Source organism: Chironomus tepperi, unplaced genomic scaffold (genome assembly GCF_022539635.2).
Source record: "Chironomus tepperi strain 1889 unplaced genomic scaffold, CSIRO-AGI_Ctep_v1 contig_85, whole genome shotgun sequence".
Classification (NCBI taxonomy): Eukaryota; Metazoa; Arthropoda; class Insecta; order Diptera; family Chironomidae; genus Chironomus; species Chironomus tepperi.
The window spans coordinates 2,871,350-2,890,157 of record NW_027226207.1 but is presented as its reverse complement, the minus strand read 5'-3'; the positions used below and the strand labels follow the sequence as shown (position 1 = coordinate 2,890,157).

The 18,808-nt window shown below is 33.1% G+C and overlaps 3 protein-coding genes across 7 annotated transcripts; 2 read left to right on the top strand and 1 right to left on the bottom strand.

Annotated features, from left to right (window-relative positions):
* The first annotated feature begins 77 nt into the window (after positions 1-77).
* Positions 78-2,710, top strand: Alg9 (alpha-1,2-mannosyltransferase Alg9). The gene is made up of 4 exons (XM_070634382.1): positions 78-228; positions 300-469; positions 531-711; positions 802-2,710. The coding sequence occupies exons 1-4, from the start codon at positions 164-166 to the stop codon at positions 2,180-2,182; spliced, it is 1,797 nt and encodes a 598-aa protein (XP_070490483.1). The 5' UTR covers positions 78-163; the 3' UTR covers positions 2,183-2,710.
* A 1,796-nt stretch (positions 2,711-4,506) lies between these two features.
* On the top strand, positions 4,507-10,657 carry Cad96Cb (protocadherin Fat 4-like Cad96Ca). Of its 4 annotated transcripts, none has more exons than XM_070634378.1 (4): positions 4,507-4,683; positions 7,240-9,994; positions 10,069-10,477; positions 10,542-10,657. In XM_070634378.1, exons 2-4 carry the CDS (start codon positions 8,178-8,180, stop codon positions 10,608-10,610), a joined length of 2,295 nt encoding a protein of 764 aa, XP_070490479.1. In that variant the 5' UTR covers positions 4,507-4,683; positions 7,240-8,177; the 3' UTR covers positions 10,611-10,657. The 4 variants fall into 4 exon arrangements, with proteins under 4 accessions (XP_070490479.1, XP_070490482.1, XP_070490480.1 ...); XM_070634381.1 differs by lacking the exon at positions 4,507-4,683 and adding an exon at positions 6,187-6,464; XM_070634379.1 differs by lacking the exon at positions 4,507-4,683 and adding an exon at positions 6,674-6,707.
* Positions 10,658-13,534: 2,877 nt separating this feature from the next.
* Positions 13,535-18,642, bottom strand: alpha-Cat (catenin alpha). 2 transcript variants are annotated; one of them, XM_070634405.1, is made up of 8 exons: positions 18,370-18,642; positions 18,199-18,311; positions 16,236-17,971; positions 15,869-15,935; positions 15,284-15,351; positions 14,760-15,182; positions 14,585-14,701; positions 13,535-14,446 (listed from the first exon to the last, which is right to left on the bottom strand). In XM_070634405.1, exons 1-8 carry the CDS (start codon positions 18,411-18,413, stop codon positions 14,282-14,284), a joined length of 2,733 nt encoding a protein of 910 aa, XP_070490506.1. In that variant the 5' UTR covers positions 18,414-18,642; the 3' UTR covers positions 13,535-14,281. The 2 variants fall into 2 exon arrangements, with proteins under 2 accessions (XP_070490506.1, XP_070490505.1); XM_070634404.1 differs by lacking the exon at positions 15,869-15,935 and adding an exon at positions 15,552-15,624.
* Between the last annotated feature and the right edge of the window lie 166 nt (positions 18,643-18,808).

Below are 18,808 nucleotides of genomic sequence, written 5' to 3'. Positions count from 1 at the left end.
AAAATAACTTCGAATACAGCAATAAATAGCAAACATAAGCAATTACAGACAGCAAGACATAATAAGAGCAACAGCACTTTTCCATAAACAATATTATCCTCGAGTATGTACTAATAAATTGTATGGAAATATTTTATTTTAAAAATAATCCAGAAGTACTGTGATGACTAAGCGAAAAGATAGTGTTAGAGGAGGGAAACTTGGTGGATCTTCAAGCTTTAGACGACCGTAAGTAGATCTGGAAGTGAAATGTGATAAATTTCATAGAAAATTTTCCATTCGGCTAAAAATAATTTTAGAAGTTCCACTTCCACAACTGTCGTTCGACCTCCAATTTTTCCTTCAGCTGATGTGGCTTTTAAGACGCTCTTATCAGCGAGAATATGTGCAGCTATCTGGTCACAAATATCAGACTGTGATGAGACTTATAATTACTGGGAGCCTTTGCATTATTTGCTATACAATAAAGGTGAATATTGACATATCCAGTTGACATTATGAATCTATTTTAATACCATTATTTATTGTAGGACTTCAAACATGGGAATACAGTCCAGAATTTGCACTGAGATCGTATACTTATTTATTAATTCACGGTGTTCCAGCTTATTTGTATAAGCAAGTCTTCGAGCCAAATCCAATGCTGATATTCTACTTTGTGAGGCTACTTCTAGGTCTTGGATGTGCTGTTGCTGAAGTCTATTTCTATAAGTAAGATTTTTTTTTAATTTGTCGAGATCCAGTTTACTGGATCTTAACATTCTTATTGGATTCTAATGATTTCCATCCTTGCCTTTTCAGGGGAGTTTGTCGAGAATTTGGCGTACATATTGGCAGAGCATGGTTAGTCTTTCAGCTGTTTAGTGCTGGTATGTTTATATCTTCCGCAGCATTACTTCCAAGCTCATTTTCGATGTATTTCACAATGGCGGCACTTTCTGCTTGGTGGCATCAAAAATACAAGTTGGCAATTTTCTTCACGGCAATATCTGTGCTCTTAGGATGGCCATTTGTTGGACTAATCTCATTGCCAATAGTTTATGACATCGTGATAAGACGTAGAAAGATGAGGACATTCATTTTCTGGTCTATAATATCAGGTGTTACAGTATTAATGCCAATGATTCTCTTAGATTCCTCATATTATGGAAGTAGAGTTATGGCACCGATTAATATTGTCCTGTATAATGTTTTCTCATCCAAAGGACCTGAACTTTATGGAACCGAACCATTTTCCTTCTATATATTCAATGGCTTCCTTAATTACAATATAATATGGATCTTGTCACTTCTAACACCAGTCGCTCTCCTTTTTGGCTATCTAATTGTTCCAGCAAAGACCAAACAACCGACACTAACCCTTCCTTATTATGTGAGTTTATCACCATATTATTTGTGGCTTGCTGTCATGATGATACAACCTCATAAAGAAGAACGTTTCCTATTTCCTGTATATCCTCTCGTGAGTTTATGTGGTGCAATAACGATTGATGTATGTCAGCGAATATTTTTCCGTATAAAAAGTTCGCTTGTGAAATTCACCACACCAACACACTACTTAAATCACACCACTTTCATAACAGTCATTGTGGTCATAATTTCCGTTATATTGAATTTATCAAGGATTTTGGCACTATATCGTAATTATCATGCACCAATGGATATATTTATGGAGTTTAGTACAAGTCGGGATATTTTAGAGGATCCAAATGATAAGAAGATTGACGTCTGTATTGGAAAGGATTGGTATCGATATCCGAGTAGCTTCTTCTTCCCATCAACAAAATATTCTATTAGATTCCTTAAATCGGACTTCCGTGGTATGTTGCCAGCATATTATAGTCATGAGGATAATGCTACACAAATTACACATGATTATTTCAACGACTTAAATCAGGAGAATCCACTGATGTACTTTAAATACGACTATTGTGACTTTTTAATTGATTTTGATCTCAAAACAAAGAAGGCTAATTCACCGCTGGAACCAAATTATTCATTGAGAACGGATGAATGGAAAAAGATTCGAGAAGTGCCATTCTTAAATCCACAAGCATCACATCCAATTTATCGGGCATTTTATATACCTTTTGTGTCATATAAGCATACGAAATTTGGAAGTTTCAATCTATTGCAGAAAATCACACCGGCAACTGAGGCCGAAGTCAAATCGGTTAATTAAACCAATTTATTTTTGTTGCTATTCTTTTTGTGATTCTTTGTTTCTTTTTTTTGTGCATTTTTTAGAATACAAATTGGCTTTTATATTCACTTTGAATGGATGTTAAAGAGTTAATTGATGGAAAGTCTCTTTCGTGAACTTTTGAGTCTTCCGTATTGCAATTGATTTGAATTTTCTTTAACGGACAATTTTTGAAAATCGTTCAGAAAGTCATAGTTCATTTCTGTTCAGTTTAAAAATTCAATTCTTTAAAATCCGTTATAATTCAAAATCTAAATATCCGTTAAAATTCAAATCTTAAAAGTACGTTAAATTTTGAATTTTAATAATCTGGTGAATGTAAAGCCAAATTTACTGATCGGCTTTTGCAAAGTGCGCAATAGTAATCCAAATTTGATAAAATCTAATTATTTTATTTTTTTATATTTTTTATTACCTATTTTTCATAGAATATAGAGTAAATTTAAATAATTAAAATGCAGGAATCTGTCTCGGTACAATTAATGAGATAAATTCTAAAGTATCATATTTGTGTGTTTCTGTGACGTTATGTGTGTGCGATTTTTTATGAGTTTCTTTTTAGGTGAGTAACCACAACTTCCTTTAGACACTTATTTTTCATGCTCATGATTCACTTCTTGCGACGGAGGAATTTTTGTTGCCTTAAATAACTTTATACGGATGAAATTTTATGTAAATTTTCAACGTCAACAAAGGCCTTGAATTCTTAACTTCTGACCGACTAGTATGTTAATTAGATCATTGCGTGGTTCCTGACCAAAAAACCACTTGCCATTAAAATGCTTGAGCATAAAAATGAGGGTGACTGGGACAAGTGTTTTGAGAGTTAGGAAGTAGAGTAGGAAGACGCATTTAATTGAAAATTAGGAATTGCTGTCCCATAACTTGAGAATATCCTGATTTGAATCCCCTTGAGGAATAACATTCTAAAGTTTAATTTAAAAGTGCAAAAACCTGATCTGTAAACAAAATAGTCATGCAATCACAGTAAACATTGCGTATCTGACATAATCAAGCATGTTCTAAAAATAAACATAAATTCTAAACTGTAATCAAAGACATAATGTCGCTTAAATACAACAAATCTAAACAAGACTAGACATATCGTAAACAAAAACAACATTTATTTCCTAAAATCATGCAATGTAAAAATAAACGAAATAAAGCAGAAGGGGAGAAAGAAATCAGGACACTCTGGACGATCGATGGACACGTTTTGCATAACGCTTATACCGTGAGAGGTGAATCACCCTTCTAGAGCACATTTATGCTTATAGTTTAGTTCTTTATGTCTTGCTATTTTGTTCTCTTACATTATTCAATGAATCAACTTCCTTTTTAACCGCCAAAATGTCTTATGCCTTACTTCAGTGTATGCTTCTTTGAATTTAACGAATGTTTTGGCTTGACTCACTTTTGTTTCTTCTCTCTGGTGTGGTGTTCTTTTTTTCTTTGTTGTTTCCGCTTCAGTGCATTTCCGTAAAAAAATGCTTCGAGTGTGTGCTTTTTATTTTTTTTAGTAAAAAGACGAGTTATAAATTGGTAACAAGCAAAAGTCAGTGGCGGTAAAAAGTATAAATTTTTTGAATCATATCAATATCATTGTCCATCCTTATAATTCTAATGAATGTTGTATCCTGGTGATGTGCTTGATACTTTTATGGATGTAATATTGAATTCAAACGGTTTTGAAAGTAGGCTTGGGAAGTAATATGAGAAAAAGAAAGAAACACGTGTATTTGTTTACATTCTCACTTAGAGATTTTATTAAGGAAATTTGATATTGTTAACTGTTATACAGTCATTTAAACAGTTTTTAATGCCTAATAATGTGTGAGCAAAAACAACTAGTCATGAATCCTTCTACAAATCTACCTTAAAAGTGCAAAATATTGAAAAATAATATATTTGTTTACAACTAAAGCTGAATTTTGCGGGAATATTTATAACTTAAAATAAATTAGCATTTATCACCTGCCTTAACAGAATGACCTAAAAAGCAATCAAATTCAATAATTACATCTTGTTAAAAGTACAAGCGCATTGTTAAATCCTAGAATTAGTACCTTATATCAAATAAATAAATAATAGCATGTTATTAAACCAAAAATTATATGAAATAAAAGCGCCACTGTCAAAATGGTTGTTATAGCAAAGCGAAAATCAACCACAAATAAAAAGAAGTCTCGACAACACAAAAAAAACGAAGAGTTTTTCAATCTGAGCGAATTTAATGTTTTTCCCTCCCGCCCGGCGTTTTTTTCGAGTTTGGAAATGAAATACTAAAAAAATTACTTCTTTTTCAGTCTCTAAATTACGCTCGTTAACATCGGTTGTAAGTTTTTCTCACAGTTCTGTCTGAAATTTTCGGTTGTTGAATCATTTTGAATTTTAATGAAATGGACACATGAGTTTTGTGTACATACATATCTTGTTTTTTGAATAATTACTAAAGCGTAACGAATCGTTGGATACACATGGTGATTTTTTTTTATTATTCCATGCTCAATGTTATATTTTGGTGATTCAATAGAGTAACAACAAGTGAAGAAGATTTACGTAAAAGAAGAGCCAATTTTCTTTCAATATTGCTGCTGTTAAATTAATGGTTTAGCGATCAATATTGAAAATTATGTTTTATATTATATCCAATTCTTGTAATAATGATAGCAGTGTGGTAAATCTCATTAAAAATTCACCGCTGTTTATTCTGTTATGGTTCAAAAAAGATGTTCTTTTCCAAAAATATTGAAGATTGTGGGAAATATTTCTGTGCGATGATGATGAATTAATCATAAAATGTGCTTGAGGTGTGATCATGTTGAGGACTTATAATGAATATTTTTGACATTTAAATGGAAATTGTGTTGAGTGGACGGTGACTTTTATTGGTTCGCGTAATGCTGTTTTGAAAAAAATCAGTTGGAATACTTTAAGAAAAGAAACATTAAGGAAAATGATCAATTGATCTTTGAATTGTGGTGTGGAACAATTGGAAATTTAGTCATCATAAGTTCATGGGAAATCTCTTTCGAGGCTTAATTTCTCAAAAGGATATCACCTAAGTCTTTCATTAACTCTATAGATTTGCAGGAACACAGACGAAGGATGATAAAAGGAACAACAACCGCTTTCCGAATTGAAATTTTCTAATTAAGGATAGATAGTTTAGGGATGCTTAAACTCAATTTTCAATTTTCCTAAATGAAGGGTAGTTTTGTAATAAACCCACAAGCTCTGACGTCATACCGTTAACAAAGCGACAAAGGGGTATCTAGCGAACAAGCAGTGTTGTTCAAGAAACTGGCCCCATTTCTTAAAGGTCGGGTCAGGATCAACAACATCTTACGCATTTTTCATATCCCACACTACAAAAACTGTTCAATTAATGCTTGAAAGTTCAAATTTCTCATTATTCCAAGATATTAATAGTTCTAATCATTCTCGAATTCCGAAAAGAAATGCTAAGGAATGAGAATAACAATTCGTGCTGTTAATTGGAAAATTATTCCATAGTTCCTTACCAACTTCTTCTCTATTTCTTCTTAATCAAATGAAAGCATTCTTTTCCTGAGAAACACAATATATTAGTTCAGGCACCTCTAGGTATGATAGTATCCAGGGATGATCCTTCATGAACTATTTAATAAAATTGGATAGGATTTTTCCAGAAATGATCTCAAAATTCTTATGGCCAATAAGAATAAAATTCTCAGAAATTTCTAGATACCTTCCAATGCGTCAACATAAAAGTACTAACCTCGCCTGACTATAATTCCCAGTACATTCGACCCCAACAATAGAGACTTTCCGTACCTCACCACTCGGGAAAGCAATAAGGAAACTAATAAATTTCTCATCTAATTGACCAAAAGTAATTCGAAACACATTCACGATCCAAAAAAAGAGTTCCACTATACCTACAAATTTCATATTTTCCACTCTTTACTATAAAAATCATAAGAATAGTAATCAAAATTCGTGCTTTACATTGCAATTTTCATACAGTACATAACAGTTCATTCATCATCGAGCGTTACTGAAATGCTTAACAAGAATGTTAGTTTTATTTCAGTTATGAAATTGTTCCAGTTTAATCTCATTTTTTTTAGTTCCGTAAATATCACATCTTCTTTTGTACTTAGTAGTAAATACACAGTGAGATAGTCATTATTCTATCGATGCTCTATGCTGCATTTTTATTGTCGTTGTCTATGACACGCATTGGCATGGAACCAGAACGAAATATATAGTCCAACAAGTACGTTTCGTGTGTCTATTATGCATTTACCATACCTATCGTCATTTAAAGGAAGGAAAATTGGCTCACTTATGTAAAAATAGAGTTGCACAAAATTGTGATTTCATAAAGTTTAGTGCATGCTACATGATGATCGTGTTTGTGACAAATATTGCGATAATTGTTAATAAATTGAATTAAATGTGCAACAAAGTTTCATAAACGATTGTCGATTAAGATTAGAAAACTAGATTATTTTGTGATGTGCGATGAAATACTTCAGTTCCCTTGGAATGGTTTTGTCAGGTTTTTATGATGATTAGTCAGATTTTTGGGGTAGTTTTTGAGTACTTTTCGTACTATTAAGTCAATGTTAGTCATTTACTTGGGTATTTCGATTCAGTCAAATGTATTCTACAGTTTAGGATGACTAAGGATATACTAGGGTTGGTCATACTATAGGATGAACTCCCAAATCATATTAGGCAAAGAAACCGCATTTAGGCACCAAAGTGGTCTTTTTGTATCATTAAAGCATGCTCATTACTTGTTAGAAAGAGCTTCCCCAGACATTAACAGGATGTTCAACCCAAACCCAACATGACAAATCTGATTTCAATCGACTATATTACCACATAACCACCACATTGTCACATAGTTCGACAAACTTTACGTAAATAAATAGAAAACTTCCCGATAAAAATCTAACAAAGCTCAATCCAAGGGTGTGCACATATACGTTAAAAATGACTGAAGAAGAACAATAATTCACATTTTGCGATTTCATTTCTTTTAGAAATCAAAAGTACTTTTTACTTCCAAAACCGAATAGAAAACAATTAAAAGAGAAATAATATAAAAAAAAGCCTTACGAAGAAACAATAAAGAAGTCACTTGGTCTCGGTGTATGAGCATGAAATGAACGGAGCTCCAATTGACTCAGTTTTTCTCTTTCTTCTACGCTATTGCACGGAAATATCATCGGAGTTATTTTTTGTTGAGTTCAACGGTGATCATATGTAAAAAGTAAAGTATTATTAAAACATTCCACATGATGTACTGCTGATGTTGCTGCTAATAGTGAAGATCTTATTTCTGATGAAAAAGAAATCATTGCAAAAAACTTTCTTTTACACAAGACCGGTCAGCATTGAACCTTTTGCTGAATAATTGATTTAAGTGTAATATTTACTGTTGTGAATTAAACTTGACTTGTGATTTTGTTAGAAGTTTAAAAGCCATGAAGACCAAAATTAAAAATATTGCAATGAAAATTACATAAATTATAATGGAATTATCGAGAAAAACTAATTTATGTTACTGGAAGTGATAAAATCAATGGCTTGAAACATAGATAACTTAATTATATAATACAATTCAGTGAAAACATCCAGCAAAGTGCAAAAACTTAACCTTAAGTGAACTATATACAAAAAATACTAATCCAAGATCATCCAGTGACTAAATAAACAGTTAAATCCACCAGCACCTTACTGAGAAAAATTACTTCAGAGTGAAATGAGCGCGAAAATTGCTTTAGACAGACACAACCGTGGTATTTTGAAAACAAATTGATGGAAAATTGTGAAAATACTGACTAAAAAAAACTTTCGACACCGTCAAAAATTTTAGTGCGTTTTTTTTATTTCACGTAAATAAAAATAACAAACTTCATATTAATGATGTTATGGTGCAAAGTGAAACGTAAAAAATATACGAGCTTCAAAATAAATCATGAATTTTAATGTGAAAATGTATGGAATGCGAACAATTGTATTTGTCATAATAAATGCAGTATTAGCATCTGGTCAAGGACATTCAGATTCTAGATGCTATCTCGAGAGCGGTGGCTCAACTGAAAATTTTATTGTTAGTGAAGATATCGCGGTCGGTGCCATAATTGGCAAACTTAAAATAATCGGAAATACTGGAGTCAATGGTAATATAAGGTTAAAGCTTCATGAACGTGACCGCGATGCGCCTGTACAGATTGAGGCAGGCACAAAAGATTTAATTTTAACTTCAGCACTTGATAAGGAAGGCGAAAGAGGCCCAGCTTCAGTTTATGTTAATGTTGTATGTGATCGTCTTCATTCGGAAGCAATTCCAAGTTTTGTGATTCCTGTAAATATAAGAATAACTGATGTTAATGATAATGCACCGCAATGGAAGGGAGCACCGTATTCTATAAGTTTATCAGAAACGACTGTAGTTGGCACACGAATATTACAAGGTGCACGTGCTGTTGATGCTGATCAGCCTGGTCCTTTCAGTACTGTTGAATATAGTGTATTACCTGGTCAATACTCTGATTTTGTAGATTTTGTTAATCCACTTGAAGGAACTTTACAACTTAAAAAGGCATTAGACTATGAGCAATTGAAAAATTTCACTGTGAAGCTTCGCGCTCAAGATCAAGGAAGTCCACCAAAATTCTCAGACACATTCCTTCGTGTATTCATCATCGATGCCGACGATCAAAATCCACGTTTTGAGTATGAATCATACACAGCTGAGTTTCCAGAAGACGGAAAAACGGGAAAACTTAAAATCTACCCAAAAGCAATTAGAGCATGGGATCAAGATGATGGCATTCAAGCTGACATTATTTACTCGATATCATCTTCATCATCACCCGATGCCAAATATTTTTCAATTAATCCAAAATCTGGTGAAATCGAGCTAATCACAGTCTATGAAAGTCAAAAGTCGACATTAGTCGTTCGAGCAACACAAATTGATAATAAAGATCGCTATACTCTAGCGACTGTGAATATAATGCGTTCTGATAAATTCAGACACGACTTAATACCTGAAACAAGTAATACAAATGACAATCGGCAATATACAACAAAATTGCAATTCATTCAACCAAAACATCAGATTTCAGTTCGTGAGAATACGCCAATTGGGTCTCGTTTATTGTCACTTCCAACAAATCGTCCTGGTGATCGAAGTAATCTACGATATTCAATACTTGAAAGAGATCAAACAGATTTCTTTGAAATTGGACAGTATGGTGATGTCATACTTAGGAAACAACTAGACTTTGAGAAAATCGTCAAGCATATCTTTCATGTTATGGTAATTGACGATCAGCTGAATAATGCTACATGTCAAGTTACAATTGATGTTATCAATGTAAATGATTGGGATCCAAGATTCCGTCAACCATATTATCGATTCCGATTACCATTAAATGATACCTACAGTATTCCAATGGAAGTTGGGCGGGTAGAAGCAGCGGACGGTGACGTTGGCGATAAAATCAGTTTCTTTCTACGTGGACAACATTCATCATATTTTAAGATTGATTCAAATGGAAAGATATACTTGAAAGAGCCATTACATAATTTAAAGAAATCGGAAATAAGTCTTATTGCAACTGCCACCGATTCAGGACAAAGATCAACTTCTGTACCTATAACTTTTGTTATGGATCCTGAAGCATCATCACAAGCAAAACTTCCTTCATTTTTAAGTATATTTGGTGTATTATTCATAGCATTCATCATTATTGTTATGCTCATATCATTCTATGTATATAAGAGGTGAGTGACTACTTCCATATTAAAAATTTGAATGCCAAAAAATTAAAACTTTCATTTAATCCAATTTAAATTAGAAAATCGAATCAAATTCACAGTAATTTACCATCAATGCAATCATCAGCTGGTCTCGTTAGTCAAGAAAAGCGTTTAATGAACAGCCACATGCGCGAGGCAAATCAAGAGCAACATAACTATATCAATTCGGGTGGAAATCTTTCACCTGGTGCTTCAAGTATAATGGCGTCAACGTATGATGCACAAAATCATCATATTCATCATCATGCGGACAATAAAAGCACATTGGGGGCACTTTCACGTACAAATTACAGAGGGCGATTGTACAATACTCAACAGACTAATAACGATGATATTGAGAAAGATTCAATAACTAATTCCACAGACACTACGAAAGATTTAAATATTTTAAATCGAATTGATCATCAGAGAAATAAGAAACTTAGTTGGCAGCATGATGATTTTCAGGTATGCTTCACTAATCAATTGTTTTGATATTTTTTATTGTAATTATTTCTATTATTTTTTGCAGAAAAACGATGTTAGTGGCTCGTTGGACTTGAATGGATCTACTGAAAACAATTTAATTGTATATTTTTAGATAACAAACTGTTTGTCAAATTTGTAGCCATTCCAAGAAATTTAAACAATTTGTTTTTTAAAGCTTAAATTTTAAAATGAATAAAAATTTTTATCGATTAATTTTAAAAAAGTTGTTGCTAAAAGCTGACTTCCTAATTGAATACTTTATTGCCGTTGCAGTTACTTTTAATTCACCTTTGTGCTTCAAGATCATTTACTTCCTCTCTTAATTTCATCGAATTTTTTTACAGTTATGTATTTTGTTCCTCAGATATTAGAGTCTGTATGAATTCTTCATCTTGAGATTTCATGCCTTTTTCCATTTCCATCTAGATCTAAGCTTCTAGAATCTCAATTTTTCATTTTTTACAGTTCAACATCTTTTTCTAATAACTGCTTATTGGAGCTGATCATGTACTAATTTAAGAAATGGCGAATTCTTTGAACTAGAAAATGAACATAAAAAGGAGGAAGTAATGTTCAATCGACAATGAAAAAGATCGCAAGCTTTAGGAATGGATGAACTGAAATTTCAGCAAAATACACAAATATCTCGAGTGACTCACGATAAGGAAATGCAGAACTCGAAATCGACTCGATTTTTGTATGAAGTCAAGTCGACCCAAGCTGACTGATCCGAATCAGTTGCGGGCTTTGGGAAAATGTTTGGTCTACAAGTGGAAGTAGATAAATCCAATTGTATTGAAAACAGAATATTACAGTAAGGGCAATGAAGTTGATTTTAACATACAGATGCTTAATATTTGACGTCTTGAATCAGACGAATTAGGAACAAACATCCAAATTATTGAAAACAATATAAGTTAGTGACCAGTACTTAATTTTCAAAAATAATAAATTAATTTATTTAAATTGTTAGTTTAATAAAATATGAATCACGACGTACAAGAGCAAGAAGTGTTATCAGTGTTGCAACTTCCATCTGAATAACCTGTCGCTCTACAGAATACAGCACATGGCGTATCATCCTGAAAATATTCACATGCGATTCTCTGCATCACAGGTACGAATTCTTGAATACCTAAAAGTAGATAAGGAAAAATTAAATCACTACATTATTAGATGTGGTCACCCGACAAGCGCCAAATACAAACTTTTTCCTCCTTTAACTGATGTCAAGGCAATGATTAGGAGATTAAAGATAAATAATTTCATAAATTGCATCTTTTTAGCGTTCTTTTAGACCTATAACTCAATAAACGAAAAACTTTATTGAATATTTTGCTCCATATTCCATCTTTATATACTTTTTGCATGCTGTTCATCCAGCAACTGCTATGAATAATATTGAAATTTTGCAATTTAAAGAACATGTTATGAAAAGCTGCTTACAAATGTCTTATTGACGATATATTGTTAATAGTGAGGTAAGTTATTTCTTTTGTTATCAGTCGCTGACTTAACAAACACTCAAGGACGTTAAGTGGTTCAATAGGAGATGATGTAAGTTATGGTAATTTTTAAACGACGGTGCATAAATAAATGATGTAGGATATGACGATTGAATGAGCATTTGGTAACAGTCATTTATTTGTGTATCTGGAGATGTTAAATCCTAGATATACAGAGCACAATCTTCGTCAGAGTTTTTGGGTATTCAACAGCTAATTAAAAAATCCAGGTTTTTGATATTGTGTCCATGTAAAGCCTTGATTCAATTTATCAGTCAGTTTCAACGTAATAAGGTCCGTTCCAGTAAAAGTCCTTAATTACTTAATTCGCTAGCCAATCAGATCATGACCTCACTCAGTTGGCATCTAAAACTGATTCTATCGCTAGCTGTCCTTTGGAAATTATCAACACCAAATACCTCAGGCCTCTTTTAACAGCCTCTCTACTAAGGTAGTAAAAGTTCTTACATATCGAATTTACATCAGTCTTAGCTTTCTCGTCTATTAACTACATCATTCATGATCCGTCCCCAATTTCTCAATTTGACCAATTCTTAGTTTTACATCTTAAACTGCTGTACCTGTCATTGGTGTAGAAAGTCTTCGCTCTATTCAGTCTTTTACTTCTAATACTTCTGTTTCGAGTTTAGGAAAACTCAGTAATTTGCTATATGCTATACCAAATTGTGTGTAGTCATTAAGACACAAAGTTCTACTGTATGATTCATTCAATAAATTCTTCAATTGTTTATTTAAAATTTTTCAATAATTTTTCCAGCTTATTTAATTTTTTTTTTTCACAATTAAATCTCTAATCAGCTACAATTTTTCATATTTTCGTCATATATATAAATGTTTAATTTTGAAGAGTTCCTTTTTTTGTCATTTTTTCAAATAATTAGAAGAGATGAAAAGTAATGTCGATTTCAAAGTGAAATTTGTTAGTACTTAATCAGTAAAAAAGATTTAATGTATAATGCAAGATTCTAGGTTACTTAACATAACTAATTGGTTTTTGATTGCAGATTTCTCATAAATGTTTTTTTTTTTTTTTGATAAATTAATACTTTGTCATATAGATTTGATATATATTTAGGCTCATCATGATGCTTAGTGATTGATGGAGATTATTGACTGACCTAAATTGATCACTAAGCACAAATGGGGGTTGTCTTACTTAGGGGTTGTTTGAAAATGACGTCCATAAGAAATTAGAGACAGAGTTCGAAGGCTACTTGGATCTTTTATGGAAAAGTTGACTCAAGTCAACTCGACTCCATATGATTCGTACATGTACCTTATAAAGTGCTTTTGCTTTCGTGATGGCGGTTTTTTGTCCAATCGACGTTTTTGCTTTCTCCAAATCTACACGCTGCATGACACAGTGTATATCAATGCAACGTACCTAGCCACAATTGGTGTGTCGTATCTTATACAGTTCCACATTATAAAATGTGTTTATTATTGAGATTTACCTGTACAAACTCCTAAATATCAAGAAAAAGCTACTCTATATAGATGTCAAAGCTGCCAATCAGTCCAACTTCCAATTCACGTCATTTTCAAACAAACCCCAACTTTAATTAGAATAAAACAAAGAAAAAATAGAGAATTTTTTTCACAAAAAACAAATTAAAAAACTTTTTAGAAGACATCCAACATAAAATACATAGATACTTGGAAGTAAAAAATATAAATAATTCTAAGTAAGAAAGTGCATCGAATGATTATTATGCGACGTGCAGATTGTTCATAATGATTTTTGCTTTCTTATTTTTACACGATGCAAGTTCCTCCAACAAATCTTGTCCATCTTGAATGGATTTTTTTTTGCGAATAGTCGATGTGAAGGTTCAGCATATAAAATTGTTTATTGTATGACATAGATGGACATGAACTAATGGAGAATTTTTGTCATCGTCAGGAATTGAATTGATTAAAAATTTTCTATTCGATAATTTACTTAATTAATTTTTTTTTATCATCTAGATTGAGGACTGGTGCTGATTGTGGTTGAGGAATTGAAGATTATGTGATTATTGGTGTCTTTGGATCTGTTCCTTAGATGCCTTATTCGCAGATAGCTGTAAATGCAGTTTTAGTTTTATAATCCTCCGATCCTGTCTTAGTTCCATCCAAAACTGATCTCCAAGTCTTTTTATTGTGCAGCACCTCCACGTCCTCATCCCAATCACTCACCAAACCCTCAATCCTCATCTCTTTAGGAATTTTTTTTATATTATTCTTTTTTTAAAAGTCCATAAAAATATTAATTAATTTATATATTATCAGCAGGACTCTGGAATTCTGACAGTGCATGTACTGGATTTTGTGTCTTTTTCTGTGATGCTCGTCGTACTTTTGCGCGTACTTCTTCGGGTTTTTCGGGTCGTACGAGTGGTTTCTTCTCTGGAGCTTTCATCTTCCATACGACGATTGGTGACTGTGAATGGAAATGAATAGAATGGAATGGATTTAATGATAAATTTCTATGGAAACACTAGAATCTTGTAGTATACATATATCTTGTGATATAAAGCAACTGATTCATGACTCATGATAATTATGAATTTTAACTTACAGATACAGTTCCTTGTCGAGTATATTTCGTAGATGCAACATATGAATATTTGACAGTATAGACGACAGCATTCATTAAATTTTTGGCAGCCTGAATCAATGATGTTGCACTATCCAACTGTAAAAATAATAAGAATTTAGAATCAAGCTATGAATCATCAAAATCAATCTCTTACCCCAGATACGATCAATTCACCAGATATATTTTGTACGTCTGCTTTAACCTTTGATGTAATCTGAATTTGATGGCAATAAAGGGCAATTCTTTGTAGATAGGCCAATAAATCTTTCTTTGTCGATGATTCTGGACATTGTTCAGCAATTTCTCTCGTCAATTTATCCAATTTCGTACCAGCTTCAGAGATCTTTTTAGCAGCATTGATAACATCCATTGTTGTCTTTAATGGTCCACGTCCGCGTGTAAAATCTGTCATTTCCATCATTATCATGCACATGTGCTTAGCAAGATAAATAATATCGTTGCCTGTATCGTCCCATTTGGCAACTTCTGAGTCAAATGTCAATTTTTCACGACGGAAGAGCTCGACCTGTTGCATAATCTTTTGCTTGTCTTCTTCGTTCATTTTACGCATAGCTTCCTATTGTACGTAAATTGTTTAAGGACGTAGATGGAGGTGATAAGTGAAATGAAATAAAATGTTATTGATGGTCGATTGGCTGATCAATGATATCAACTTACCCTTGCTGTTGTTATACCACTAATGTCAGGATACTCATCGATACCAGTATCTCCAGTATGGGCAGATGCTGAATAATTATAATTGGAAAGATTTATGTTAAAATTAAGATTTTAAAGGTTTTTGGATATAACGATTTGTGCACAAATGTCTAATGGTTTGAGATGCGATGGATATAGAGGAAATCATTTCCACTTTTCCTCAATATCCACTAAGACTCTACTAATAACTACAAAATCTAACTACATAAAACCAAAAAAAAAATCTTACAGCGACTACGAGTTTCAATTGTCATATCTTCAACTGGTTCAAATTCAGTGTCTGTGTCCAACTCTTCTGAGCTCTAAAATTCGTCACACATTCACAAAACAGCATCAACACAACATAAAAAATAAAAATAGTATCCAAAAAAATTGATAAATAATAAAACTCAAAAATAATGTTCAAAATAAATCATGTGAATAACTAGAAAGAAGCTATAAACTGTGGGGCGTAAATACCGAGCATCTCACAACAACAGATAAAATAAATAAATAAATGTGCACATATGTTGGTCTATATAAAAAGGTAATATCCTCATTGCTTACACTTGCTCCTCGTCTCTAGCGTATACTGTTCATCCTCAATGTCTTCTGGATCTAACTCTTCTTCGTTCTGTTTTATGTGAGAGGATTTATATTATAGATTTGAAAATTTGTTGTTGTCGATGATTATTATGCAGCAAGGAAATGGAAATTAAATTTATTTTTATATACTTCACAAGTACTTTCAGAAATCAATATTGGTATCACATATGAAAATGTTGCATCCCACATCTGTCACACATTGCAACAGTTTCTGTCACATAGACACGCAACAAAAATTCCCAACCCTTAAGATCCTCCATAAAATCCCTCTTATTTCCCCCTAAGAATTTCATAGCATTAAATTAAGCACATAAACAAATCTACTTACGCGATTCATCAAAACAGCACGTCTAATTTCACGTACACCGTCGTAAACTAATCGTGATGCATCAATAAAGTCATTTTCATCGACATCCTTCGGTGAGTTGCTTGACAGTGCATTTACAGCAACATCAACACGTTGTGCGAACTTTGACATAACTTGATCGCGTAAAACCTTTACAGCTTCCAAGACACGTTTTGTATAAATGCATGGCTCATAATTGTCCATTTCAGCTTCAACAACGTGACAGACACGAGCTGAACGTCCTTGTATAGCACCGGCAGTATTACGAAGATCCATTGCATCGCCTTCTTGAAGTGCTAAAACACATTTATTGACATCTTCGAGGATATGATTTTCAGAGACGGCAAGGAAGTCATCAATTGTTGTAATATCATCAACAGCTTCTGTGAGAATACGAACTTGATTCTCCCATGCCAAACGATATGAATCCATATTTTCTTGTGCGACTTTTGAGTTTGGTCGTGCTGCAAGAATGAGAGCTGCATTGATAACTTGTGGACATAAAGTTTCAATTTGTCCAGCTGCATATCTGACCATTTTAACGCCATCTTCATTATTTGACATACTGCAAACGAGATTTGCGACCTCAACCAATTTTTCAGCATGCTTTGTGAAAACTTCAGCACGTTCATGAACTTTCTTTTCTTGTCCGGAGCGTGCTGCCTCGATAAGATCTAAAAGTGGCATATTTGTCTCCAAAAATGAGTCAGACACATGATCAACAACAGCTTTTCTTAATTGACGACGTAAATCTTTTGTCTTTCGATACATTTGACCAATAGCACGTTCCAATTCTGGTGTGCGATCCTTAGTTCCCATATTTGACATATATTCGGTTAACAAATCTTGTAATGCTTGACGTACAGCATTACATTCAGCAACAATTCGTTCACGTCTTTCATCTCTTGTACAATCAGCATCAGCCATTAAAGCAGCTGCACTGATAATACTTTCCAAACGTTCTTCTAATGATGGTCGTGAACGTACTTCATTATATACCAATGGATCCATAATGATACCTTCATCGAAGTCATCTAAAGCAGCTGCCAATTCACCAGCACCATTATAAGTATCTTGTGGAACTGATGCTTTTCCTTGTGCAACATCACTTATTGTATTAACTGCCTCGCAGACCTGCTTCAAGACATAATCACGATTGATCTTTGCCAAGTCCAATTCTGGATGACGAACATAAACTTTAGATGCAGTAAGCAACATTGTTGAGTGCTTTTTAAGTATAGCACGAGCTGCTGCTAAATCATCACGTAATTGTGGATCCTTTAATTCTTGTTGACGCTTAGCTGCTTGCTTAATGAGCTCATTTGCATTTCTACCAAATTGACGCATATTACTCATTAATTCATCTTGACTTGAAGCATCACGCAATTTATCCAAATCATCTTCAACGACATGCAATGACTTAAGAAGTAAATGAACATCGACCATGTCGGCAAGAATAAGAAGTCGTGTAACGGCTGAAAGTAAATTTCTAGCTGCACGAACCATATTTCCTCTTTTTAATGAGCTGCATGGATCTTCAGCAAATTCACGAGCAGCAACGCTCATTGAAAGTCCAGTTTTTCGTACTTCCTCGACTGCTGTGAGCATTTCCTGTGTAATGTCCGGATTCTCATATGCTATTTGTTCTCCACGCTCAATAAAATTCTCTGTTGCCTTTTCAACAGCAGCCACAAGAGCCGATGCACGCTTTGATTTACCTAAAATGTTTCAATTTTAAAAAGTAAATGTCACGTACATGGATAATTTACACAAAAGTCAAAACAGCAAATAATTCAAATGAGACGACGATGAGTCATCGTTTGGAATGCGAAATGAAAAGAAAAGAAAAGAAGGAAGGACAATAAATCCTATAAGAAATTCTTTTCTCCTTATTTGTTGAACATTTTGATAAGCTGGATTCATTTTTATTGACAGATAAACATACCTTTTTTCTTTTTCAAGGTGGATTTACTATTAACAAGTGTCGTAACTTGATGAACTAAAGGTTCAAGTGTCTTCTCAACTGACATTGTGCGAATTTCGAGATTTTTTGGATCCCTAAAGTATAAAAGATGTTAAAATCCATTAAATTCGCATTATGTTAGCGATTACTCACCATCGGGCAGCAATTGACCCCATTAATGGATTATTTTCAACCATGATTAATTCTTAGAAAATTTTCTTCTGGAAATGTAGGGCGTTCAAAATGTTTTGTCAAATTATTCACTAAAATTGAGTATTCCAATTGTCACATTTAACTTAATTCCACACTATTGATTGTAAATTTAACGACTATTGTTGTTCTATGAATTAATATCGACGTTTTGGTTGTGAAAAATTGAAAATAATTTCTGTATTATTCAAGATGGATTCAAGTGAACTTTTTGTCTTTGTTGTTGTAAATAAATTCAGTTGTTACGAAACAATCGGTTATGCTGCAAGGAAATTTGAAAATATTTTGACGGTTGGATGTTGCGCGACATCTAGTGGGCAGCATTCTCAATTTTTGATTTATATTGGATCCAGTTGATTGGATCTTTTGACTGACCTAATTT